A 27723-nucleotide genomic window follows, 5' to 3' on the forward strand; every position below is an offset into this window, starting at 1 on the left:
TGGAACACATGAACACTCTTTCGTTATACAATCATTTCAATCCAGAACAAGGAGTAAATGAGGACGCATGCACATTTGAAATGTTTATTTTCTAATGCAGTGTTCTCAAGCGCAGTATCTTAGCTAATACAAGCAAACATATTATAAGAAACAAAGTAATCAGCATAGTTACTAGTCCATCGAATACAAAGGGTGAAAGCATGTTAAAATGCTAGAGCTAAGAAGGCTAAAAGACACCTAATTCTCACCCTCCCTTGCTGTTATATTATATTATATATAAGAAGGTCTCTTTGGGTTTTAGCAGGGCGGCCCCATACCTCAGATCCTAGTGGTAAGGGATCACATCATCTTCCACCAGCTCTCTGCATGCGAAGCACCATCAAGTTTGTGAGTATGCTCTGTGCAGTGCAATATAAAATGCGCCTAAAGCCAGAATTTGGCTGCAGCTGCATATATGTTATGTCTAGAACGTGCGAAGATCAGAACTCACAACAAACACTGTGTTGAAATATCCTTGAAGGCCTCGGCACTCACTGTACAGACACAGCTCACTAAGCAAAGCTGATATCAGAGCAACAACATATTATTCTCGTGTGAAGCAAAACATTCTACTAGGCTCAAAGCTAAAGTAACAATTATGTGTCGTGTGCAGAAGCAGCAGAAAGGTCCTAATAAGCTCATGCTAACTTAACACAGTGCGTAGGCAAAGCATATCTATATGACACCACGTTCCTCAAGATACAAAACATCTGTTCCAAAACTAATGCCCTACTATGAACAGCTTTTGTGTGTATGAAACCCCTCACAGTCACTGAACCTACAGTGAGAAATGAAGTTGAGATAAGCATAAAAGTGGGTAATATAAACAGTGTTTACTCTATGGAGAGAGTTTACTCTATGTCACACTGTTTGTAGACAGTGAAACTCTCATGAGAAATACACCACAGAGTAGTACAAAGTATCTACTAAGAACAGTGTACACTCTTTGCAACACTTGTCAAAAAAGACACTGTTCGCTTGAAATAACCAAGGTCTGAAGGTGCTAAAGATCAGAATACCTACAACATTCATTCTGTGATGAAAACTTTGCAGTTAGCCCACCTTTTGAAGCAAAACAAGCAAATGTACATAGCTTAGTATGTTATGTAGAAATTGTCATGGTGAGGTGGTTCTGTCTAATAACTCAAGGCTGCTTACAATACTCAGTATCTATTACGTAGAATCTTTGCCTTGTTGGAAACTTTTTCAGCAGAAACAAAAAGATTGTGCAGAAGATGCTGGACACAAGTTGTCAACTGTCACCAGCACGCAGATTTACTCTTCTATAAAAATATTTATAACATGTTCAATACCTCTACACACCTATGATGTATAAGGAGCACATGTGTTTTGTAAAAACACCAATTAGCTGGACACAGGCAGTACAAAATTAAGTAGAAAAATAATATGGTAGCCACCAGTTACTATGTAAACTATAAAACAAACTAACACACTCATTAAATGATGTCATCAGTGATTAAATCAATTATGTCATTTGTGATGTCATAAATGATGCCATAGAACATGTCATGAGTGATGTAATATGTGAGGTCATTAGCAGTGCATGGGTGGCAGTGCAAGTTATAGTTAACTCTGCCAACTGTAACTGGTGAATTTCAGTTTTTTCTCATTTCAAAACTTTAATGTTGTTACTGAAATATTCACCTAACTATAACATTTCCTCAACCGTTGCTTTTTTCAGTCAATAAATATATATTACCCACAGGCAGTCACCACTAGGTAGTTATAGTTAGGACCTAGTTTCCATAGGAAAAGGGTTTTTTGATTTGCCAACATCTTTAGCGTAGTATGACGAACCTCCACAAAATGTTCAAAACTAATGGCGCAGTCAAGTCAGCTGCTGTGTTGAAAGTTTTGGGGTGATTAGTCACGCGGGGGCCGAGAAAAAGGGGCGGTCCTAAAACTTTTTTTTTGTTTTTTAGTCCTCATTCTGCCAATGTACTTGCTGGCTATACTCATACCCTTCTCTGGTGGACCAGAGCAGGTTAGAGTTATTCCAATCAAGAGAGAAAAGCTGTGTCCAATTCCTCCCTTCCCGAAAGTGCCCATAGCACGGAGGGAACACAGGACTACTAGGATCGCACAATAGGTCCTGCTTACTTATATATATATATAATACTTTTTTTACATTCCAGAAAGTTTGGTGGAAGATTCGCCTTCCATGATTTACAAATCTCTCTTCTCCCTAAAAGAATTACATAGAAAACAAATCTTGCGTCTAATCTACTAATATTAATGATGCTATCATGCCATATTCCAAGAAAGACCAGGGCGGGACTGACCTTCACAATGATGCCTGTAACTTCAGTTAGAAATTGGCACACCTCAAACCAAAAATTCACCATTTCAGGGCATGTAAGAAACATCTGAATGTCATTAGCTACGGGATCTTTGCATCTTGGGCATTCATAATGTGTCCCAAAACTTTTTTCTAGTCTCGCCGGGGACCAATATACCCTATATACAGTGAAGAGGTGGTTTCATTTTAAGTAAGCAGGTTTAACACTTTCTCTCAGCAATGCAAAGGAGGCCAACCACGCTTCCCTCAAATCAATAGTCATGATTTCCTCCCCCAAAGCGTCTGAATATCTCTTTTTAATTCATCTTCTGCATTGATCAGAAATTGATACCACATTGCTATCTCCTTCTTAATATCACCAGTTTTAATCGCTTGAGCTAACCAGATGTCATCCTCCTCTTCACGCCAGTTTTGATCTCCTCGCCACACAGCGAGCTTATAGTATTTAAACCTAGTTAAATTTTCCCCCGCAATTAAATGTAGTTTCCCAACTAACTAGATTGGTTCCCATCTTCAAATCCCCCCAGCAAAAAATTCCCAAAACCTTTAATGGGAGACTAAGTGAATCATTTAAACACCCCGGGGTCCCTGGGGACCACCAAATCGGGGCCCTAGATGAATAATATGGAATTCCTAACTTTTTCCCAATTTGAACCCATGCTATCAAAACATCCAATAAAATCTTCAACCTTACTTTTTTGAAGAACTTCGGGTCTCCGAACTTAAACAGAAATTGATCTTGGCCCTCCCTCTCCAAGCATGGCCCCAAACAGACTGCCTATACAGAACTGTCAACCCTTTTTAGTATTAAATATCTTTTATTGAGCATGTCAACACAATATGGCCACAAAACATTTGTAAGCAATCGCCAAGCAATTTTGTTGATTGTTAGGGTTCAAATATAGCAGAAGGGCAATCAATATGGTGCTGTACTTGCAAGATCATGGTTATACACAGCAAGCCGCCTACAAGCATCCTACAATTCTTGAAAAAAAAAGCATACCCACACGTCATCAAATCCGCTAAAGCCAGCCTGCCCTTCTCCAACCTCCTCCTCATTCTCTTCCAAGATATGCGTGAACCCTTGGAGGCCCAAATAAAGCTTCCTAGCCTTCCTTGGAGTTTAGCAATGTTTGTTCTATCAAACAATAATGGTATCGAATCAAAAAGAAAAGTTATTTTAGGTGAAATAATAATTTTGATAAGATTTACCCTACCATACAAATTTAGCAGGAGATTTGCCCATCTAACCCACAATTTCTCTACTTCTTGCCTAATCTTTTCCCAATTTGCCTTAGTGACTTCGGCCGATTTCTGCGTAATTACAACGCCAAGATAGCGCATATTCGATTTTGCCTGTAATTGTTGAACTGGTTGATTCCATTCCATAATTTCGGTCTTATTTATATTCACTCTGTATCCTGAAACCCTTCCGAATGCTTCGGCTTTAGCCATTAATATGGGGATAGACACTTGCTGATTCAGGGTATAAAGTAAAAGATTGTCTGCATAAAGCGCTCTCAAGATTCCCATGTCTAAACGGAATGATAGCGGGATTTGAAAGAAACAGGTTAGTGTTAGATTCCTTACCTTAGAATATCCCCAGGCGTCAGGCTGGGTCCAGAAAGTTTTCGTCAGCAGTACCCTTGCGCGACGGTAGGCGTCGTCTGCGGCTCCGCATCCGTCATCGGCGTTGTGATCGCCGGAATGACGTCGTCGGAGTACTTAGATGCCGCCCTCGCGCGCTGATGTCAGTTCTTCTTTTTTCCGCGCCAGCTAGCGCAGATCCGGGAAGAGCAGTACTCTTAGTCATTTTTTGACTAACTTTTTGATCTATTTTGGATCTCCTTTTCGAGTCGACTTCGACTCCTGGTGCCGTAGGGATGCCTGGCTTCAAGCCGTGCGACGCCTGTCACCGCCTGATGTCGGTGACCGACCCCCCCCATCGGTGTCTCTACTGCCTCGGGGCCGACCACCACGACAAGTCGTGCCCCGACTGCCGGGCCTTGACCTCGAAAGCTAGGCGGGAGCGGTCCCGCAAGCTACTCAAGCTTTGGGCCGTTCGAGGCCCTGGTCGAGAAGGAAGTCGAGGGACAGGTCGCGGAGCCGCAGTTGTCGCTCGTCGAGTCATCACCATCACTCGTCGGGCTCCAAGTCCTTCGGTAAGTCGAGGCACTCAAAGAAAAGATCGAAGAGACGGCATCTCTCTTCGGACTCCCCACGCCGCTCTCGTGACGCGGCTGAGGGTTTGGGCGACACCGGCCATGCGGCTCCGCCAGAGCCGCAGGCGCCGCCTCCAGGCCCATACCCTCCAATCCCTGGCCAGCGAGCGACGCCGGAGGAGATTCGTGATTTCCTCATTGCCATGAGGACTCACTTCCTTCCGTCGATGCCTGCTGGCGCGCCTTCGGGCCCCGCAGACCCGACTGGGGGCCTTGGCGGGCCGGTGGCTCCGGCCCCAGCGCCGTCGGATGCTTCTGCCCCTGCGCCGTGGTCAACTTCGGTCCCAACTCCGTCAACCCCCGTGGGATCCATGCCTGATCCGGGTCGCCCCCAGATGACCTTACGACTCCTCCGCTGGCGGCGACCCCAATGGAGTCGCTCCCGGCGCCGTCCTCTGACAACGTCGGCCCCAGTTTCAGCTCCGGTCTGGGGGCGGCGCCGCTCTGCGCCGTTTCCAGCGTCGATGGGCGAGGCCTTCACCTACGACCCGGCTACGTCATTCCAGCCTGTTTACCAGGACACGGATGAAAGGGAGGACTGGGAGGGGTCTGAGGACCCTCTGGCATGGCAGTGCCAGTTGAGTCAGGACTGGGCAGATGAGCTTGGGGAGGCCAGTGGTTCTAATCTCCTCACTGAGGTGCTTCAGCTGCCAGTAAGCTCCTCGGAGCCTCTGCTGCTGTTCAATGAGGCCCTCACGGATGTTTTGATGGGCACTTGGTCCAAGCCCTCCACAGTGCCCCCTGTGGATCGGAACATGACCCAACGCCACCGCCCGGCTCCGGGCGACCCTTGCTTTCTGTCAGTGCACCTCACCCCTGAGAGCCTGGTGATCCAGGCATCTTTGTCCCAGACCGCATTTCCGACCGCTTCCCCAGATCGGGAATCCAAAAGGTTTGATCAGTTTGGGAAGACACTGTTCTCATTGAATTTGGGGTTGCGGTCTATCAACACCGCTTGCCTTTTGGGCCGTTATACCCACTCTTTGTGGGACACGGTTGCAGACTTACTGCCCCAGTGCCTGGAGGAGGCCTGGGCCCGGCTCGCCCAAGCCCTAGCGGAGGGGCAGGATGCGACGCGTTATTCCATCAGGTGTGGACTGAATACCATGGACTCGCTGGGAAGGGCGATTTCCACGACAGTGGCAGTACGCCACCATGCCTGGCCGAGGACCGCCAATTTCTCGGGCGATGTCCAGGCCACGCTCATGGACATGCCCTTCGATGGCCGTCGCCTCTTTGGCGACAAGGCAGGCAGTGCGCTTGAGCGTTTCAAGGACTCCAGGGCTACGGCCAAGTCCTTGGGCTTGTTGGGCCAGCGCCAGCAAACTTCTGCCTTTCACCCGTTTTGTGGCCAAGGAAGGAGCGCCCCCTCACGTCCTACCAGCCACAGGCTGCAGACCCAGCCTTAACGCGGCCGCAGACGTGGTAACTGCCGTGGTGGTGCCGGGGGATAGCGGCAAGGTCAGTCCACATCTGCTCCCGCAGCATCTGCCTCAAAGCCTTACTAGTCCGAGCTTTCAGGCCCATACGACGCCAGTGAGGGGCAGGGTCCGCCATCACCTCCTCCACTGGCGCTCCATCACGTCGGACAGGTGGGTGCTGCAAATCGTCCGAAGGGGCTACTCCCTCCCCTTCGAGGCGACCCCTCCAGCCATGCCACCTCAGTACTACCGCATGTCGGGGATCACTTGCTACTTCTGCAGGAGGAAGTTATGGGCCTCTTGGCCAAGGGGGGCATTGAACGCGTTCCTGGGCCAGAAGTAGGACGTGGTTGCTACTCTCACTACTTTCTGGTATCCAAGAAGGGCAAAGGAGGCCTACTCCCTATCTTGGACCTCCGGAGCGTCAACGGCTTCCTCCGGAAGGAGAAGTTCAAAATGCTGACTTTAGCTCAGGTCCTAGCTGCCCTAGACCCTGGAGACTGGATGGTAGCGTTGGACTTGCAGGACGCATATTTCCACATCCCCGCTACCTGCGGTTCACGGTAGGCCACGAGCACTTTCAGTTTACCGTGCTCCCCTTCGGCCTTACCAGCGCCCCTCGGGTGTTCACAAAAGTGATGGCGGTGGTCGCAGCTCATCTGCGCAGATCAGGGGTTCCAGTCTTTCCCTATCTCGACGACTGGTTGTTGAAGGCGGGCTTGCCACAGGCAGTCGTCAACCACCGCCAGACTACGGCCGACCTCCTGCATTTGCTGGGGTTCTCCATCAACCTGCCAAAGTTGCACCTGATTACCTCTCAGAAGCCCCTCTTCATTGGTGCGGTTCTGGACTCGGCGCAGTTTCGGGTTTATGCTCCCGAGCAGCGGGTTCGGGATATTCAGGATCTGATTCCGATCTTTCAGCCTTTATCCCGGGTTTCGGTCAGGTTGACGCTGCGGCTCCTGGGGCTGATGGCCTCCTGCATCCTACTGGTGCATCTCGCCAGGTGGCGGATGCGGGCCCTGCAGTGGGACCTGAAGTTCCAATGGGCATAGCATCAGGGCAACCTGACAGTTGCAGTGGTGGCTCACGGACCGTGATTGGCTCAGCGGCAAATCCCTCTCCCTTCCCCAACCGGAGCATGTAGTGGTGACGGATGCGTCCCTCCTGGGATGGGGGGCCACATGGGAGAGGCGGAGATGGGAGGCCTCTGGTCTCCGGCGGAGTCCAGGCTCCATATCAACCGTCTGGAACAGCAGGCGATGCAGCTTGCACTGAAGGCATTCCTTCCCTCTGTCCGGGGAAGTGTAGTGCAGGTGTTCACGGACAACACCACCGCCATGTGGTACTGCAACAAACAGGGCGGGGTGGGGTCGTGGACCCTTTGTCAGGAGGCTCTGCACCTCTGGACATGGCTGGAACACCAGGGTGTCACCCTGGTGGTTCAACATCTGGCAGGTTCTCTGAACGCCAGGGCGGACGAACTCAGCCGCTGGTGCATGATGGATCACGAATGGCGTCTGAACTCAGACGTGGCTCAAGGTCTCTTTCTGCAGTGGGGAGAGCCTTGGTTAGATCCATTCACCACAGAAGAGAATGCGCAATGTCGTCAGTTCCGCGCGTTGGAATTTTCAAGGCGGCACTCGCTCGGAGACGCTTTTCGTCACGAGTGGAGCTGCGGTCTATTGTACGCCTTTCCGCCTATATCACTTCTGCCCAGAGTGGTGAAGAAGATCAGGCACGACCGGGCCCAAGTCATCCTTGTGGCTCCAGACTGGACACGAAGATACTGGTATCCCGAGCTACTCAGCATGTCAGTCGATCCCCCGATTTGTCTGCCTCTTCAGGAGGACCTTCTGTCGCAGCAGCAGGGGACGGTCCTCCACCCGAACCTGTCCAGTCTCCACCTACATGCGTGGAGATTGAGCGTCGTCAGTTGAGGCCATTTGACTTGCCTCCTGAAGTCTGTGATGTGATTCTGGCAGCCAGGCGTCCCTCCACAAAATCGGTATTCGCCTGCAGGTGGAACAAATTTGTGGCATGGTGCACAGCAAAGGCTGTGGATCCACTCTCTGCCCCCCTTTCAGAGGTTCTCCTCTTCCTTCTTTCTCTTGCCCAGCAGGGCTCTGCTCTGGGCACTATCAAAGGCTATCTCTCAGCCATTTCAGCCTTCTTAAGGCTTCCTGATTAGCCTTCTCTTTTCAAGTCCCCTGTTGTGAATAGATTCTTGAAAGGCATCACACAAATGTTTCCTCCTGTTCCTTTCGTGATGCCTCAGTGGGACTTGAACCTTGTACTGACGTATCTGATGTGCGCTCCCTTTGAGCCACTTCATAGCTGTCCTCTTCCTCTACTGACTCTTAAAACTGCATTCCTGGTTGCCATCACCTCTGCCAGGAGAGTGAGTGAGCTCCAGGCTCTGTCTTCTAAGCTTCCTTTCCTCTCTGTCCATCCGGACAAGGTTGTTCTGAGGACTCGTCCTTCTTTCCTGCCCAAGGTGGTTACAGCCTTTCATATTGGGCAGTCCATCACCTTTCCCACCTTCTTTCCGCCTCCACATCCCTCGAAAGAGGAAGAAAGGCTCCACCATCTGGACCCAAAAAGTGCGCTCTCCTTCTATCTAGATCGCACACGCCAGTTCCGTGTGGACGACCAGCTCTTTGTTGATTACATGGGCGCTAAGAAGGGACAGGCGTTGCACAAGCGGAGCATCTCTCGGTGGGTCATTTTGTGCATCAAGGTTTGCTACTCTTTGGTGAAAAAGGAGCCTCCTGTGGGGCTACGCGCCCATTCCAATCGAGCCACGGCGGCTACTACTGCCGTGGGTCGGGGAGTCCCCTTGCAGGACATCTGTCAGGCAGCTACGTGGGCCTCGCTGCACACGTTTGCTAAGCGCTACTGCCTGGACAGCCAAATCCTGAGAGATGGCTTTTTCGGCTTTTCCGTTCTCCAGGACTTTCTGATGTGATCTTGGTTCGCAGACTCACCACCGGGGTTGGTATTGCTGGGGTATCTATTCTACGGTAAGGAATCTAACACTAACCTGCTTCTTTCAGATGCACAAGTTACTTACCTTCGATAACGATATATCTGTAAGAAACAGTGGTTAGTGTTAGATTCCTTACTGCCCCACCCATCCTCCCCGTTCTGCGAAACAATATCTAGGGTTAAGCTATCTCCCTTTCAGGACCCTAGTTTTATGGCACCAGTGTCGGTTTCTATCATGGCTCTGTGTTCCTGGCGCGGAAAGCTATTTACAGAACGGACGTCTAAGTACTCCGACAACGTAATTCCGGCGATCATGACGCCGATGACGGGCGCAGAGCCACAGACGACGCCTACCGACGCGCAAGGGTACTGCTGACGAAAACTTTCCGGATCCAGCCTGATGCCTGGGGATATTCTAAGGTAAGGAATCTAACACTAACTACTGTTTCTTACAGATATATCTTTAAGCTCTTGGTGATTTATACAAAAGTTGTACGGCCTTTATTAAATATAGAGGAAATCCAAATAGCTTTGAACCTTCCCACAGATAAGTCCAGTGAACCTGGTCAAAAGCCTTTGCGGCATCTACTGCCACCAACGTTACCGAAAGATTATAGGTTTCCACCAAATCTATCACTCCCAATATTTGAAAGGTTAGCTCATTAAGCTGCCTTCCAGGAATAAAACCTTTCTGGTCTTTATGTATTATGCTCTTAATAATCTTTGTGATTCTGGTGGCCCAAATCCCCGCAAACACCTTGTAGTCCGTGTTTAACAAAGATATGGCCCTATAGGACTCCGGCACTAGGGGATCCTTATTGCGTTTCAATATCAATGTTACTGTTGCCTCGGCCCAACTTACAGGAGGATCTTCCCCCTTTCTTAGTATTAAATTAAAAAGTTCCCTGAACTCTGGTACCACCTCATCTAAGAGGTTGAGATAAATCTCGGTTAGAAGGCCATCCGGCCCTGCAGCTTTCCGTCTAGCCATTTTCCTGAACTGTTGTCGGATCTCCTCTTCTGTTATATCCACTGATAATGCTACCTTCTGATCTTCGCTCAGCTTTGGGAGTTCATTTGCCTTAAAAAAAACTTCAATATTATCCCTTCCAGGGGAGGCATCCTCCTGATACAGTTTACACATGTGTCTAGAGACCTCCAACTCAATTTTTTCATTAGTATCCAATATGTCCCCTGTCGTATGGTCTCTCAGACATTTTATTTGATTACGCAATCTATCAGTCTTTGCTTTCCATGCCAACGGGGCACTATTTTTCTCCCCATAGGCGAAATGCTGCAGTTTACTAACCTTCCATTTATCCGTTAATATTTTATCCTGGGCTCCTTGATATTCTGATTGCAACAGTTCTAGTTGTTTCCTAAGAGACGCCACATTACTAGAGCTCTCAAGAGAAGCTTTTTGTACCTCCTACTCTTTATTCTTAATAGTTTCTAAAAGCCTTTCTTCTTGATGCCTCACACAACGTTTTTTACCTGCCATAATACCTGTACCAATAGATCTCAAAAAGGCCTTAAAAGAGTCCCAGATAATTTGAGGTGTAGCTGACCCCTTATTAGCTTCAAAAATATTGCTGCCTCTTCTTTCAATTTCTAAATCACCCCCTCACCCAGCAAAATTGTCCTATCCAGCATCGATCTGGTTATATCCCTCTTATTGGGGGTTTTTAACGATAGGAGGACCATCGAATGATCCAACAATATCGCAGGTACATGCTTTATCATTTCAACCCCAGATGCCAGCTCGTAATTAAATTTAAAAACATTGATTCGGGAGTGATGGCTGTACTTTTTACTAAAAAAGGTAAAATCCCTCTTATCCCCCATCTTATGCCTCAAAATATCGATCAAGTTTAACTCTCTAATCATATTTTTAATGACTGCCATCGTTTTTAGTGGCATGAAGTATTTAGCTTTGGAGGTTCAATCTAACGTTTTGTTTAACACTAAATTGAAATCTCCTCCAATTACCACTAGGATGTTAACCACATGGATGCTGCAAATATTACTCTGCTGTGCTGCAGATCCTTCTTTCCCATTGTTCATGACGAGCTCAGCTCGTCATGAGCACACAAGCAGTGTACTGCATGACGAGCTGAGCTCGTCATGAGCATGGAAGGGGTTAAAAGACATTAAGCATCATTCCAATTTGATTAGTATTTCCGGGTTATCTTCATTTGGCCCATAATAGCTAACTGCAATTACAGATGTTCCTTGTATTTTTATCTTAGCTGGGGCCCACCTCCCAGAAGAATCTGTGCTGACTTTCTACTATGATACCTGCATTATTTCTTATAAGGATGGCCACCCCCCTTGTGTTGCTGCTTTGATCTGAACAGACGTTGTCTTGTACCCAGGATCATTTTATAAAAGCATTCACACATTCGTGTTTTGTAAGATGCGTCTCTTGTAATAGTATAACGTTCGCCTCAGATCTCTTCACAAATTCCATTACTCGACCTAACTTCTTTGCAGAAATCAAACCATTTACATTCCAGGATAAAAGTGCACTAAATCCTTCATAATATATCTAACCTTAGGCCTCTACCAATACCTTCCAAGTCACTCTTATATCAACCAACCCTTAGTATACCTGCACTGATACACAAGTCTACATAAGTTAATAAGGACCACCCATCAAATATCAGAACAAGGACTATATCTTTTAATTTTCTCCCACATGCTCCCAACCACACGTGCCCCACCCACCACCTCTCCTGGGGAACCCCCCACCCTATCTCTTAAGGCAAAAGGCCTTCGAGGTCTCGCCGTGTAAATAGAGAGAGAATCCATTACCAATTGTTAAGAAAATATATGAACGAAAATATTATACGTTGTATAGTCCTATACATGTTCCTTTACATTTATAACCAATTGTGTATTTCTTACCAATTATTTAACAGTGTGGATTTCCTAATACATCTCTATACATCTATATACATAGACTATCTCTATTTTGGGTTTTCCATCTGTTTTAGTAAATCATCATCCTCCTAGGGTCTCTAATCACATGCATTTTATTATGCCACATTATCTTAAACATGCCTGGAAACTTCATCTGGACTTGCCCCCCCTGGAACACAACTCATTCATTTTGGAGCCCAGCTCCCACTGTCGCCGAGAGGTTCTTTTGCCCAAGTCTGATCGTATTTGATATGTAACATCCCCGTATTTTAGCTCTCGTTCCTTTAGCGCTCGCCCCAGCACCAACTCCTTAATCGAGAAAGTTAAGAAGTTTACTACAATTCTCCTTGGGGCCTTTCTCCCTGAATGATGTCTATATGGGTCTCTATGAACCCTTTTCAAGTTCTTTATCCCAGTCAATATCACTCCTATTCTGGAGCATTTTGCCCAAGCGTTTACACACAAAGCTCTTAATGTCCAAGCCTTCTGCGTTTTCATACACTCCCAAAATTCAAACATTATTTCGTCTAGCATGAAGTTCCAACCTTTCCAGATCCTCTTGTAAGGTCTTATACTCTTCTCTAAGGACCGCTATTTCCTTGGAATTCCTTGCTATAGCCTCGCCCAACGCCTTCGCGCCCTCCTCCAATGCTGTCGTACACAGCGTGATCCCATCAACCTTTTGCTCGAGGATCCCACATTTCTCCTGTATAACCTTCTGATTTTGCTCGGAGGTCTCAAACCTGGACAACATATCCTGTCTTAACTTCAGTAAGAGCTCTGTCACCTGAGTTGTCAAGGGGGCCTTCCCTTCTTCATTGATTCCTGGGAGCCCCCCCTGCTAGACCCTTCCTCTTGCACAACTTGTAATAGAAGCATAGGTTTAGGCGCAGACTTAGACATCGGAATAGACGTGGAAAAGGTCTGTTCAGGAGTACTCAGAGCCCCTGGGGTGCTAGATATGATTTCTTCCAGGCTCTCTGCCCCTGTCCCCATAAGAGGAGAAAAGCGATTCCCTCTAGCCCCAAGAGCCTTCTCAGCCCTTGCTGGACCAGCCACTTGCTCCATGATTTTGAAATATAACCGAAGCAAGGGTGGTGGTTTAGACAGTAAAGCTGCTGCCTCTTTTTTACACTTTCTCACTCTACCTCCTTTAGGAGGTTTCCTAACAGGAGTTATGGCTTGGGGAGTACTAGCTTGTATTGCAGTAGGACTTTTATTCTCCTGCACAGAACGCAAAAGATATCAACTCCTTCGAGTTAAGAGAGGCTGTGCACCTTTGCAAGATTCTTCAAGCGCTCCAGAATACCCAAGACCGATAAACACGTTCAGCGCCTTAAGTGCAAATTGCCCCTGCCCCAGGACTTGTTCCGTATCAGCCCCTTCTACTTGTTTTACTATCTCTGGTCCAGCGGTGCTCAAGACAGTAAGAGGTGAGTCCCTTGATATAGGGTCCTTCCCTTTCTCCATCCACTCCTGAATTGCAATAGGCCTTGAAATCAGCTCATGTAATATGATTGCGGGAAAAGGAGCTCCCAGAGTACCTGTCGTCCAACTCTTTTCAACATTTTTTTTAACACCCTGCACTCTCCATTTGCGCACCCCAGGAAGATCACACACTATGTGGACACCGATCTTCTAGTCCGCTCCTCTATATGTACAATGTAGCCTCGTTATTGCCTTCCGTGCAGTCTTCACAGAGGCGACTGCCCGGACCCAGCTTGCTAAAAGCAAACAGATACTAGTTCCCATACGTATGGAAGAACAACACAAAAATGCGGGGTAGCTACAATTTCAACCCAGAGAGTCCTGCCAAAGACCAGCCAAAAATCACAGGAATCGCAAGGAGCAAGGAGCTTTTAAGTTTTCCCTCGCAGCAATCCTCATTAAGCAGCCACCTGAACTGGGCACCCCGGGAGGCGGAGTCACGTCCCTGTTAGAATCAGCCGAGTGCCGAGGCTCAACAGCAAACAATACGAAAAACACCAATACACTGAACACCACTTAGTCAGGGCAGTCTCGGGCAGTCAGGGCAGTCTCGGGCGAGGTTACCCATCTCTCCCGCCACCTCGACATACTTTATAGCGGCATGAATCTGCGAAGTCCGTAGGATCACTCTCCTACCACACTGCATTCCTCCCGACCGGCGCTAGCCAGCCCCCATTGTTCCCCAAACACGTGACTCGGGCTGCTCCGATCTCCCAGCACGAGTTCTATTGCGGCCTCAATTCTTCCAAGGAGGGGGGGTCCTAAAACAACGTTTCTCCATGCTAATCTCCATTGGAAACTTTAGACAGGGCTACAGCCCGAACTGATGCACGGAACTACACCAAATTTGGCAAATGGTAGCTCTTGGTTTAGAAAGCACTCTTTTTGTTAAATGCTGGAAATCCGTTCAGTTGTTCTAAAGAAATTAGTTAGAAACATTTCTCAGATATACAACTGGGGACGTGGAGGATCTGCGAATCCTCCTCATCTCGAGCATGCAATCTGATTGGCTGCCAACACTTCCAACCAGGAAGTGTTGGAAGCCATCTTGTGGCTCAGTTGAACCGTATAACATGAAAAAGGGTTAAAAAACAAGAAAAAAACAAGAAAAGGGAGAATGGTAGAAGCACCCTGACCCCCAAGGCCTGCTCTGGGGGGCCAAAATGTCGGCTGCATTTGTGGTGGATCCGCGAATCCGGCTGAAAATGTAAGAAAAAAACACAAAGCGCGGACTTCCATGCTTCGTTTCCTTTAAGCCCCTGGGTGGGTTAGGTCACAGGGGCAATGATGAAAAGAGATGCAGGGGCCCATGCAGGCCTCCATAGCACTGGGCATCTGCCACCTCCCTGGGGCTTATACATTGAATGCGGGGCGCTATGTGGCCCCCCACGCAGCCCCGGGGATGCCACGTCCCCGGAGCTATGTTTGTGAAATACGGGGTGCTGCACGGCCCTACCCGGCAGCCACCTCCCCGGGGCTATGTGGATAATTAGGCATGGGGGATCCTGCCTCCCATGGGCTTCTTCTTTCCAAATTGGAGGGGGGGTCCCATGGCTCCCCCTCCTGGAGCCGTAAATGGCCCTGGGGAACACACCCCCCCAGGGCCGTCTCAAGCAATGTCCCAGGACATTGCAGTTTGCTATGGGATGGCGGGAGCACTGCTCCCTCCATTACAAAGCAAACAGTGCGCTCGCTTTGAGAGCACTTTGCTCTCGTTTGTTCATATCGAGCAAACTTTGCCCTTGGTTGGGAGATGAAGTCCCCTTGCCTCTTGAGGGTCCCTGGGGGTCAACTAGCCCTACTGTTACTTCCAGTAAGCCCCAAACATCTGGATTGCTGAGAGGTGCTCTGAGGCCACGCCCCTTTCTCCACTACTCTGCGAACTACTGGTTTGGGATGAAGTCCACTTTACTCCAGAGGGACCTCGGAGATCAAGAAGCCCTCCTGGTAGCTCCTGTAAGTCCTACGCAATGGAATTTCTGAGAGCTAGTTGCAGGCCCAGACCCCTCTCTCCACCACACTGCAAACGTAAATGCAAGTTAAAAAACCTTAAAAATTCACTGAAAAATCCAAAGGTTACAGCGACTTTATAGTTAGGAATTAGCATTTAAAAGAAACCTAAGAAATTCACTGAAAAGACACAGGTTTCAGGGACCTTATAGTTAGGAATTAGCATTTTAAAAACCTTAGAAATTCACTGAAAAAAAACACAGGTTACAGGAATGTTATAGTTAGGCTGACATTTCACTTGTACAAAACCTGTGAAATTCAGCTGTTAGTTAGCTTTACTTACGCCCTCTCAATGCAGTGCTGATGTCAACACATATTACATCACTCATGACATGGTCAGTGACATCACTGATGGCCAAAGCATTCTCATTGCCAGAATCTCTCTCTGCTTCCATCTGGTCCCTCAGTTTGCTAATGCCTGTATCCAAAGCATCCATGCTTTTGAAAACATAGGTTTCAGGCATTGGTTCAGATGTTCAGATGTTGGTGGTGTTGTTAACATTTTAACAGCTTGTTACAGAAAAGGGTACAACTGGAATCTTGGTCCCAATCATGAATACGTTGGCATCAAATATCTCTGGTGCTGAGTTGCGCAGCGAAATCTTCTGTAGCGCCAACTGATATCCCATCCGCATTAAGGCCTAATTCTAGACTCCTCTCCTATATCAAGTGTAGACCCAACGGATTTAAAGTATCTCCCTTTCCAGACCTCTGAGCTGCCATACTGGCCACTTTGGCTGAAATATTATTTCAAAATCTTTGCTATTAGTTACTACTGTCTTCTCCGTATCACTTTGGCACCTTGTTGTCATGCCCGTCAGGGATAGGAACCTTCAGATTTTTCCATTAAACTCTCTCTTATTTTGTTTGTAGCAGAGTCCTCAGCATTGGCAATTGATGTAGAGGGCTTGTCACTGGTCCAGTTGACTCTTCTTAAGCCCCTCTAGGAAATTCATCAAAGGCCTTTGTGCAGTATTGGGACAGCAAACCCACATCCTTAATAATAAGCTCATTCTTCTGACCTGCCCCCTATATCTTAGATCGCGCCATTATAGAGATAATAATAACAGTAATATGTAGATTACTTGGGCATAGTAAGTAGTCAGTCTTCATAGTTATGACCAGACCAAGAAGACGGCCACCATTCGACAAATCATTTTATCTCCAGTTTTTCAATAATTTTTACCCAACTTAAAAGTCCGTTTAATACTCAATTTATTGGCCATGACATTTAACCTTGACCCCAGTCATACAGTTCATATAATTCATTGTTGCTCAACCATTATTTACTAATCAAAGAAGGGAGGAGGAAATACTGATCCTTCAGTTTCCTCTATTCAATGCAACTAATCAATGGGGAAGGATCACTTGTCCTGCATGAACCAGGGTATGCAGGAAGTAGGCGTAGTGTCTCCAATAAAAACCCTCATGCACGTGTTGAGAAATCGTGGTAGCGGTATATTTTGATTCTCCGCTATTAGTACACGTGTGTGCATAATCATAGGGTTAGGTTTTGGTATGCAGCCTCCACCAGGAGGATCTTACCCATGGTTAAAAACAGTAGTGACCCAGTGATGTGGACAGTGTTCATTTCAAAATACCCGTACAGCCAGATACTAGACTTTATTAGGTCTGGATTCGGGTAGCCCCTTTTGGGGAATGCTAAAGAAGTGCGTTCTTTGAAAATATTAGGAATTCAGAACGCACTAGCAATTAGTGAGAATAAAAATGGCCGACATGTTTCAGCCCCATCTGCCGATATTCGGACTTATGGGCTTTCTTCAGGACCAAACGTGATATGTGAAAGTAGTGCAAGTCTACAATATTGTTGCAAACAAGTGTGAGAAAAGGAAGATTATCAACCTGTTTCTTCTCTTTAAGGTCTCAATGTACCTGAAGTGCGTCAAGATCACACTTCCTTCGGTTATTTCAACGGCATCGAGGGGGCTTGTGCTCCATTCCTCGGGCTTCGCATTACGCTGAGGCTGCCGATTGTAACCCGGAAGTTCCGAAGGAAGTGTGATCTTGACGCACTTCAGGTACATTGAGACCTTAAAGAGAAGAAACAGGTTGATAATCTTCCTTTTCACACACTTGTTTGCAATAATATTGTAGACTTGCACCACTTTCACATATCACGTTTGGTCCTGAAGAAAGCCCATAAGTCCGAATATCGGCAGATGGGGCTGAAACATGTCGGCCATTTTTATTCTCACTAATTGCTAGTGCGTTCTGAATTCCTAATATTTTCAAAGAACGCACTTCTTTAGCATTCCCCAAAAGGGGCTACCCGAATCCAGACCTAATAAAGTCTAGTATCTGGCTGTACGGATATTTTAAACAGACCCTCCAGGATTTCGCGATTTCGCGATTTGCCGCGAAATCGGCACTTTTGTAAAAATGCCGCGATTTTTACATAAGTGCCCGCGAAATCGGCACTATTGTAGAAATTGCGGCATTTTTCCAAAAGCCGCTATATCCTGGGGGGTCTGAAAGCACTTCACATTGACGGACTCAATGGCATGGAGTAGCAGGAGCGCGCTCGGAAGTACGGAGGACCATTGGACAAAACAAATAAATATTATGGAAAGTCAGTTTTAAAAAAACGTGGAGCACATAGATTAAAAGAGAAACAAATACTTCATGCTCACCCACGTTCAGATTTCCGTTCTCCTCTACAGTCAGAATCTCCCGAAGAAGCACCCTGGGACTCGTAGTTTTCTTCTAAGGATTACTTCCCTGCGTTACGTGATACGAGCCCCTTTCTTTATGGACATAATAGAAGGACTACAAATGAGGAGCCTGCTTAGGCGGTTACCTTTGAATGGGAGGAGATGTGACGGGGCGCTTTCAGTCAAGCAGTGAAAGTTTTAATTGTGTTTGTAGGACAGTCGTGCTATTGTTTGTATTTGCCTTTTTATATTGTAATGTTACATACATATTTAAAATCAGGTCAATCACCAGCGTGAGCAAAGCAAGTTCCTACGCCATGCTGTATGTTATGGGACACTCGTCTGGTAGTCAACGTAATGTGTCTTTCTGAATGACATTTCATCATACGTGTAGAACTATATCTTTCCGTTGCATCGAGAGTAGAGCCACCATCACAGTTTTTCCTGAAGGTTCACTGTGATAAACCATCTGCAATTTTATGTAGCCAAGTCACCAGCGCGTTACAACAGTAGCAGGATAAATTGGTTTATTGTAGTGTATTTATATAGCGCTTACTACTCCTGAGAAGGCGTCGAAGCACACAGGATTAGTTGGGAATTACTACAGGGGAAATACGAAATTTATTTGAGCAGTGTACATGCGAGTCTTTTGGATTGAAAAGAGTTGTGGAGGGATAGAAGAGGTAAGGGTTTCTTTGGAGATTATAGCAGTAGGAGGAGGTTTGGGATGAGTAAAGGGGAGATGGAGGGGGAAGAGTCAGAGGGAAGGCTATAGAAAGGCTTGTTTGCCAAACGCCTTACGCCTGCTTCAAGCAGGCGCAGGGTTTTGACGCAGCATGGGCCCAAAAGTGACTGAGTGAAATCTTGTAGATTTCACTCAGCAACTTTTAGGAGGCGTTTCTGCGCAGGAACGCCTCCTTCTGGCGCAGGGCTTTACAACGTGACGCATCTCCCAGATGCGTCACGTTGTAAGTACCCCGCACCATGGCGCATCTTTTGCGTTGCCGCTGCGTCACAAAAGTGATGCAACGGTGGTGTAAAAGGGGCGCAAGGGGCTTGTAAATCTGCCCCAAAGTGTCTACATTGTAATTAAACCAAATATATATAGCTTCATGTTGTTAATTAACTCAAAAAACAAAGATATCTGTATTTGTTGTAGGAAAAATGGCCAAATAAAATGCCGCAAAATTGCCGCTAAATTTCCATATTTGTGCCGCTAAATTTCCATTTTTGTGCCGCTAAATTTGCTAATCCATGCCGCTATATCCTGGGGGGTCTGTTTAAACTGAACACTGTCCACATCACTGGGTCACTACTGTTTTTAACCATGGGTAAGATCCTCCTGGTGGGAACGGCATACCAAAAACTAACGCTATGATTATGCACACACGTGTACTAATAGCGGAGAATCAAAATATACAGCTACCACGATTTCTCAACACGTGCATGAGGGTTTTTATTGGAGACACTTCGCCTACTTCCTGCATACCCTGGTTCATGCAGGACAAGTGATCCTTCCCCATTGATTAGTTGCTCAACCATTATTGACATTGTTCAGTGTTCAGTGTTGTCCCAGCACATTTCGAGTTCATGCAGTGGTCAGTCTTCAGCTTCTGCTTTTATTGCAAGAATGCCGCAGTCTCGCAAACACACAATCCATGCGGGGTAAGCATAAGTCATGGAAACCACCCTTTCCCATAGGCTGGGCCTCTAAGCCCTCTAATTTCCTGGACACGTAGTGCTCCACCTGCTCACCTCTGTAATGTTGTTGTACTGTATTCAATGACCCCGTCCTCTTGTTGGCAACACCTGGCTCTTTCGCCCGTAGTTAATGCTCTGCCTCAACTTTGCTGTGCCGCCATGCCCCACTTCAGCAGATGAACTTGCGCATCCAGCACCGATATTTGTGTCCAAACCAGCAGTGATTACCTCCGCATTGGTCGAAACCGGAACCCCGCGACTCTTGGTCCTTTCTCCCATTGTGGATGCAGCATACAGCAGCAGGTGCATGGAGCAGATTCTTACTCCAGGTACACTCATACAGCACAGCAGGTCAGACTATTGGTGACTCAGTGACCCAATGTGCCATCCAGGAGTACTTTAAGAAGATTGGGGAGGAGAGGTTTTTGGGAGGAGGGTGTTTGGAGGTAAACTTCTGAAGAAGCTGATGGCTTCCCAGACACCTTGGCCTGATTAACATGAACCTCTCTGGAGCTCATGCAACACAGCAAGCTGCTACTCTAGAATGCTACAGACCATTTTCACAGGTTAGAGGTTTCAGAGCTAATATACATAGACTCAAATGCTCACTCAAAGGGATTCAAACCAATGCTGTACTTCTTTGAAATGTACTTTTCTGCCTAGACATGAAACTAGCAAGCACAGACTCCCATAAAGGTGGTTCTGGCAATTGTCATGGAGGTGACTTAAGCAGGTAAGTGTGGACCCTGGGTTGGTCAGCTAAATACCTTGCTCTCCAAGCTCTGACAATATAGGACTGCACAAGGTATCCGTCAAAGTTCTAGCCTCTTGTATGCAGAGTACCACCATACATGTGGCACAGAACAGTTAAGTATTCGTTCTTCTTGTCCAGGAAAAACTCATTCAAGTTTAGTTGCACATCCAATCTTTCAAGAAGTTTCAGGAACCTTTAAGAGGGTAAAAGAGGAATTCCACATTGTTGTTTATGATCTTAAGGTGTCTTTTATTAAAAATGCACTCAGTTTTCTTACATAGACAACCAACACTGAAATGGGACATGTTCACATAAAATCCTCATTCTTTGAGATTGTTAGTACTGGGCATTTTCTAATCTATGTATCCTTTCCCTAAACACTATTGTGTCACATTCCATAACGACTATGTTTTCGCTGATGTCGCGAGAAACTTGTCTCTGTATTCCATGTGATGGACAAAGCCCTGAATGTGTCTGTTTATATTACATACTTTTTTACATTTTGATTGTACTCCGAGTGCTGTGCTGAGCTCATAGAACCTAATGGTAATCTATGAATCCTTTCCCTAAACACTATTGTGTCACATTCCATAACGACTATGTTTTCGCTGATGTCGCGAGAAACTTGTCTCTGTATTCCATGTGATGGACAAAGCCCTGAATGTGTCTGTTTATATTACATACTTTTTTACATTTTGATTGCACTCCGAGTGCTGTGCTGAGCTCATAGAACCTAATGGTACTCTTCACCAGTGTATTGACAATGTGATATGACATTATGAGACTAAAATTAGACTGATGTCAGACACAGGATGTGTATTTATTCTCTCTAACATGACTACCTGTGCGTAGTCAAAATAACCTTTTTATGTTTTGATAATGGATTAATCTTACCCATGTCACCATTTCTCCTTAATTATTCAAACCCTTTTTTCCTGTCTGCACCTAACTCTGTCACATTAATACGCAATACAACATGGATCCCCCCCTCTTTTTTTTAAATTGCCGCTATGGTCCTGGATTTTTACTCCTGTCTACTGGGATATTGCTTACATATCCTAACATATTCTGCTATCTTTAATGCATTGCAAGTTACCAATCCTACATTATCTGCCACCTTATATCCCTATTAAGCGCTCCCACTCTCATTACGTTTATATACAGCTCGCTTGCGGTCATAGTTGATTTAGATGGGATTCCGTTTTTTCACACTAGAACAACCGATGCGCTGTCGATATGATATCCATTCATTTACATCGTTTCTTAATATGAAATACCATTCGTTCCTCTTGAACTTCAACCGAATAGGTACAACAATTCCCATCAAGTTTTTTTGGTAACTTGATCAGCAATATGGCGGCCTTTGGACCCAAGGTCGTCAGTCTAGTCTCTTAGGACAGGAAGCAGCTTCCAACCCGGAAGCAATAAACGGGTGCCCTACTTAGATAGGACTCTGAATAATTAATTCCAACGAATTTTCCCCGCCAGGACAAGACGGTGCAGGACACGGCGCAGGACACGGCTCGTATACGGAGCTCTTCTTGCAAGTAAGCTTTAGGACTAGCGGGCATACTCGCGGCAGGGGTCATGGTCGCGGGCCACCTTGCTTTTGGTCTAACTTTGTGCTTTCATACAATTTACTCTTGGTGCTTAGGCAACCTGCTCAGCCGGGCTCTAGCCACCCCGTTTTAACTTAATTTTCATTTTCGCGAAGAGGAGATTATTGTGCTCTTATTTTAACCGTTCTTGTCAACCGGATGAGCCTTGACATTTAACGCAAGCGTGTACTTGGTCGGCAAAACACTGGGGGACATGTACTATTGCTTTTACTGCACCTGCTACTTTTTATAACACACACTTTTCACAAATCTAAGCTTCCTGGTGGTGCTGTTGCTGACTTAGGGTTACCATCCTTGCCACTGGATGAGCCTTGACATCTCACACAAGCGTGAACTTGGTCGGCAACACAGTGGGAAATGCACTATTGGTTTTACTGCACCGGCAACTCTTTTAAACACACACTTGCAACAAGTCTATGCATCCTGGGCGTACGGGTGTTGACTTTGGGTTATAGCATAGCACACTTTTCTCTGCGCGTACTGTTGCTCACTTGGGGTTATAGCATAACACACTTTTCTCTGCTCCACTGGCACGTGTTTGTAACAATAGGTGTATCGTACCAGCTGCTCCTGCTGCTAACAGCGCCCAATGTCAATCACCTCGGATTGGTCTTGGTCCAGAGCGTTCGGTTTACACATAGGTACATCATACTCACTGCTGTGGTTGCCTGAGCCTAGTGTTACTCAGCATGGAATAGCCTTTAGCTGTATTAGAGAGATTACCATGTAGACTTTTTGTCATGCTGTTTAATTAACCCATCAAGGCCCGCTTCCTTTTACTCATCTGAGTCACTTTTCATATAGATACTCTTTGCCTCTACTATGGATCAGCTCAACAGAGGCGGATACTTGAGTCCTCTCAAACTATTAGACTACTTTTGCTTCTAACTTGAGAGGTTAGTTTGAATTAATATGCACATTTCAACCTGCTTCCTTTACAGATGAGAATTTTGTTCACTGATACTTTTTCTTAAAATTGCCTAGGTTAATTCCTCTTACTTCAATTGTCCTGGTGCAGAATTGATTAGAATTTGGGCCTGGTCTTACTTACCTGGCGAACTGACTACTTTATGCTATCGGTAAGCGTACTCCTAACTACCACGCTCCCCGCTGGAGGCCTTCTTTTGTCCTTTATATTTTAACCTATACATTTATTGGGACTTTAGCGGTATCTTCCCCAGCACGATTTGAACACCTGAAAGCATTGTAGAATATCAGCCTTCCGTCACTATCCACAGCATTGGTTTCTTTACTTCCTCTTGGAAGTACTCTCCTCCCTCACCATATCTTCTTTCTTGTCCCACACTTTACCCTGTGTTTACTCTCACCACCAGAACTGTTAATACAAGTCACCAATTATACTGCACTTAACAATATTAGCTATACGTCTGGATTTTAAATATTGTATATATTGTATGGTATTACAGACCTGAAGAAGCCCATGTCTGGGCGAAACGCGTGGGCTGTCTACGTACGAAAACCGAGTGCATCTTGAATAAAAGACACCTTAAGATCATAAACAACAACGTCGAATTCCTTCTTTTGCTTTCTGTACATACTTACAATTTACCCTGTATATATATTGCCTCTCATACTCCTTTGAATTTATGTTGAACTTTGTGGTCATGTGGCAGCTGAACATCTGAGGTGGGCAATATCTTGTTACCTTTGTGACTAGTCCTGGCAGTGCTATCCTCTTTTACCCGGCTGCCTTTTCTCGTATATAAACCTTTCAGAGGGCTCAAGAAAAGAGCCTGTTGTTTCAGATGGAGTCTGTCTCTAAGGCCACAGCAAGAGAAAAGGTAGAATAAAGATGACAGTGCTATACAAGGAAGAGTAAATATGTAAGAGTTGTGCAAAAAAATAGAATGTCAAAAATCTTCTACTCACGAAGATCAGCAAAATTGAGGGGAAGCGACAGCAACCCAGAGACTTGAGGAGGAATCATTCTAGAGTGTGTAGTTTTTAGGTGTATGGATAACTTAGTTTACATGTTTAATCTTGACCTTCTTTCTTTTTGTGTACATATGTAGTTTGGCAAGTGCACCTTTGTGCTGTGCTTCCTCATTTATTGCTCCGGGGAATGCTCACATTTCCAGGTGATAAGAGTTTCATCACACTTTCCTGGTTTGGCAATGACTCTGGACTCCCATATAGCACGACAGACAGAAACACAAATAAGACTGATTAACTATTCAATTCAATTCAAGATAGCTTTATTCGGTATTTTAACAAAAAAACCATAAAAGCATAACATACAAATACAATACAATAAACAGACTAAACAATTGATTAACTAAGTTATCATGCTTCACCATTAGTCTTTGCCGGTCTAATGGCGAATAACCCATGGCAATGAGCTGAAAATGCATGCATTACTCTTGTTCGCAAGTTACACCAAGTTAATTGGCTCACAGTTCTAACTTAAAACAGAGGGTCAGTGAGAGAATGTAGGGGCACTGTTCTTTAATATATGCCAAATAGTTGAACATCTCTGTCCTTAGAGCTTATCAGAACCCTAAGATTACCAGTTGTTATCTGGAAACAGGCATATCAAGAGAGATGGGGATTACCAGGCCCATCTAGTTTGCTCCTTCTCCAGCATGCCATAAAACCATAAGTACTTTAGGGCTAGCTGTGAGATATGCCTTCTCAGTCTAAGGACGCAAACTCCTGGAAGCACAAGATGACAAGTAACAACAACCTATGAGTGTATGATTTTGCTGGTAGTTGTTCCCAACACAAAGCTTCTCTTATGAAGAGTGCTTAGTATAATGAAATTGTAGCATAAATCAGAACAGTTAAAAATAAATTGTGTGGACAACCAGCATGTACACCTAAAAGATGAGAGTTAATAAATCTACAAACAGCCATGGAAAACGAACACAAATACATACCAAGATGGATGGAAACACGCATTGTATTTAAATGCCAAAGTCACAAAAAATTGTGGTGAACGACCACAAATGGTTCTAAAATGAACATGCCATCATCCTTGATTTGATGATTTGTTCAGTTAAAAGTTAGAACTCCCATTTATGACGACCACAAATTGTGTAATCAATTTTGAATGTTACCAAACCTGGTTTGGTGGCTTATGTGGTCAGAAATCTTACTTATAATACATTTTTAAATTAGTTTTCAATTGGCATTCACATAATACAATGCAAAGATGTACATTGAAAGCAGAGATTGTATGACATGCAATGCAATAGGTTTTAACACAATCATGTCATTGCAAAGGTTCCCAAGTCATGTATATATTAAAAACCTACAACAGGCTTGTATGAAAAATGACCAGTAGAATGGGGAAAAATAGCCCCCATTTCGTGGTAAGGCCCCCATCTGCCCACCAACTAACAGTTACATCTCATGTATCTCTATAACACTGTAAATGTGTGGGAGTCAAGGTTGTGAACCCTCATTCAGTAAATATAATATTTCAAGCAAAGAGAAACCCATTTATACATAACAAGTTAAATGATAAATGATGCCTCAGAATAAATCTTACTTATAACACATTAACACATGTTTTAGTCTCAAACACACAAGATCAATGCTTTGGTTAAAATACATTGGAGTTTTCATTGTACCAAAGATACAGTAACCAACAAGATGGTTGATTGGATCATTTCGCAATTCTGGTTACATGAACACACCAGGACAATGTAGCACAACCTAGGAGAGTTAGGCTTTTCACCAAGTTGCAGCATCACCTCACCTGGTGATACCAATGACCATGACCTTGTTCTTGATTGGTTGCTGGCATCTCATGATACCCTCTGCCAAATGATTCAAGCACAATACAAGAATCCTGCCGAAAACGGTTAAGGTTTGGAGACACGTGTGTTTGTGCACATGTATTAGTGTGATAAAACATTTGTCCAATGGCATGGTGTCTTTGCCTGGTGTCCCACTTAACTAGTGCCTATGGGGGCAGCTAAATCACCTTTTTGACACCCTGCCTAAGACCTACAGACATTTGAAATAACAATGCCTTGGTTGGTGGTGATTGTATTTTTTCTGTGTATGGCGTGCACGTCCATTTTGTGTTGTAGCTACCCAAATCCTTTGTTGAATTCCTCGTCCCCCTATTATGATTGTAAAAGTATTTCCATATCTTGCCTCTCTGCAGAAGGAACATCCGCTGGTGTTTTCCAATGGGACACTGAAACTTGGAGGTGAAAAAGAGCCAACCCCACGACCAAAGAAATGGCCCATAACCAATGTTCAGGTTTCTGAGGCGCTATACATTCCTGATGCTTTCATCACTGGAGGTCTATATGAAGAGGAGGATGGAGAGCTTAATCTTAAAGAGGTTAGGAATCAGCAAGAGGCTCTTGGAAGGTGGCTGTAATTTGGAGACCATGCTATGGACAAAGATCAAGGTGGAGGGAAAGGCTACGTGAAAAATGGGGCCTTGGCTTCTAAAATTGCTTAACTGTAAAACTGTATGCTGCTATGCAGTGTGCTCCAGTCTGAGGGTTACCACCAGTACTGGGATGCTCAAAGGTCATGCTTGACTTCAAACATGTAACTAGTTTCTGCATTGTAGCTGTATCTTTTTCTAGTGTTTCAGTCATGACTAGCAACACAATCTGCTATTCCAGTAGATGAATGCCACAAATGTCTCTGTTAAAGCACTGTGATCCTCAGATACTCCACCTTTAAGTTTTTAACTCTGACCATTGCTTCCAACCTAGGACAAAGTTCACCGGACAGAAGCAGAGACTGTGAAGAAAAGGGTCACCTGGGACATTGAAAGATCCTGTTATATAGATCCTGGTGCAGTGATACAGTGAGTATCCAAGGTCACATGAGGCCAGTGAATCTTCTCCACCTTGCAGGAGATGATTATGTGGAGGGAAGGGTTACAATTGTAAGGCATTTATGTTAGGTCAATTGAAGAGCAAGATAGACATTGCTTAAGCTCAATGTATATATTTATATAAATAATTTCTTAAGCTCCTCAATCTCAAAACAAAAACGGAAATTAGAAGAATTTAACAATGAACAGCATGAAGAACATTATAAAAATACATTTTAAATAGTACATTTGTGATCTACTTGGATATGTAAATCATTCTGTGATTTCGCTCTGCACCATTCAGCTGGTTTGGCATTGCCTATGCCCAGAAGCAGGTCATTAAAATGTTTTTCCGAAAAGAAAGGTGTCGCTTTTAAAGTTTCTACAGAGCCCCAGTGTGGACTACCCTCTGTGTGCACAGTGTCCCACTCCTACATATATACCACTGGACATTTCCGGTATTTAACCTTTTGGCAGAATGCATGAATCAGTCATTTCAGGAACTTACCGCTTTGACAGTGGCGACTCAGTCTTTCAGGGCCACCCCCCTTCCTGAGGAATAACTATGCAGCCCTTTCCTCTGTATGCTGTGCATTGTACAATTGGCAATTATTGATTCATTCAAGGCTTCTGTTCCATTTTTGAAAGACCGCCAACCGGTGAGTTTTCTGCACTCTATTCTGGTGATTGGCTCAGGCGGCTTCCTTGCAAAGTATCATTAACCTCTTAGCCCCTCAAGATTAAAATTCCTCACTCACTG

At 45.3% G+C, this 27723-nt stretch overlaps 1 protein-coding gene across 4 annotated transcripts in view; it reads left to right on the forward strand.

The window, feature by feature from the left end:
- Positions 1-27723, forward strand: part of CFAP70 (cilia and flagella associated protein 70) — a 1288671-nt gene that overhangs the window by 247535 nt on the left and 1013413 nt on the right. For all 4 annotated transcript variants that reach the window (XM_078662924.1, XM_078662925.1, XM_078662923.1 and 1 more), the window contains 2 exons: positions 26292-26474; positions 26860-26954. In XM_078662924.1, the coding sequence (XP_078519050.1) occupies positions 26292-26474; positions 26860-26954 (278 nt within the window). The remainder of the gene's footprint in view (positions 1-26291; positions 26475-26859; positions 26955-27723) is intronic.

Source organism: Lissotriton helveticus, chromosome 10 (genome assembly GCF_964261635.1).
Source record: "Lissotriton helveticus chromosome 10, aLisHel1.1, whole genome shotgun sequence".
Taxonomy (NCBI): Eukaryota; Metazoa; Chordata; class Amphibia; order Caudata; family Salamandridae; genus Lissotriton; species Lissotriton helveticus.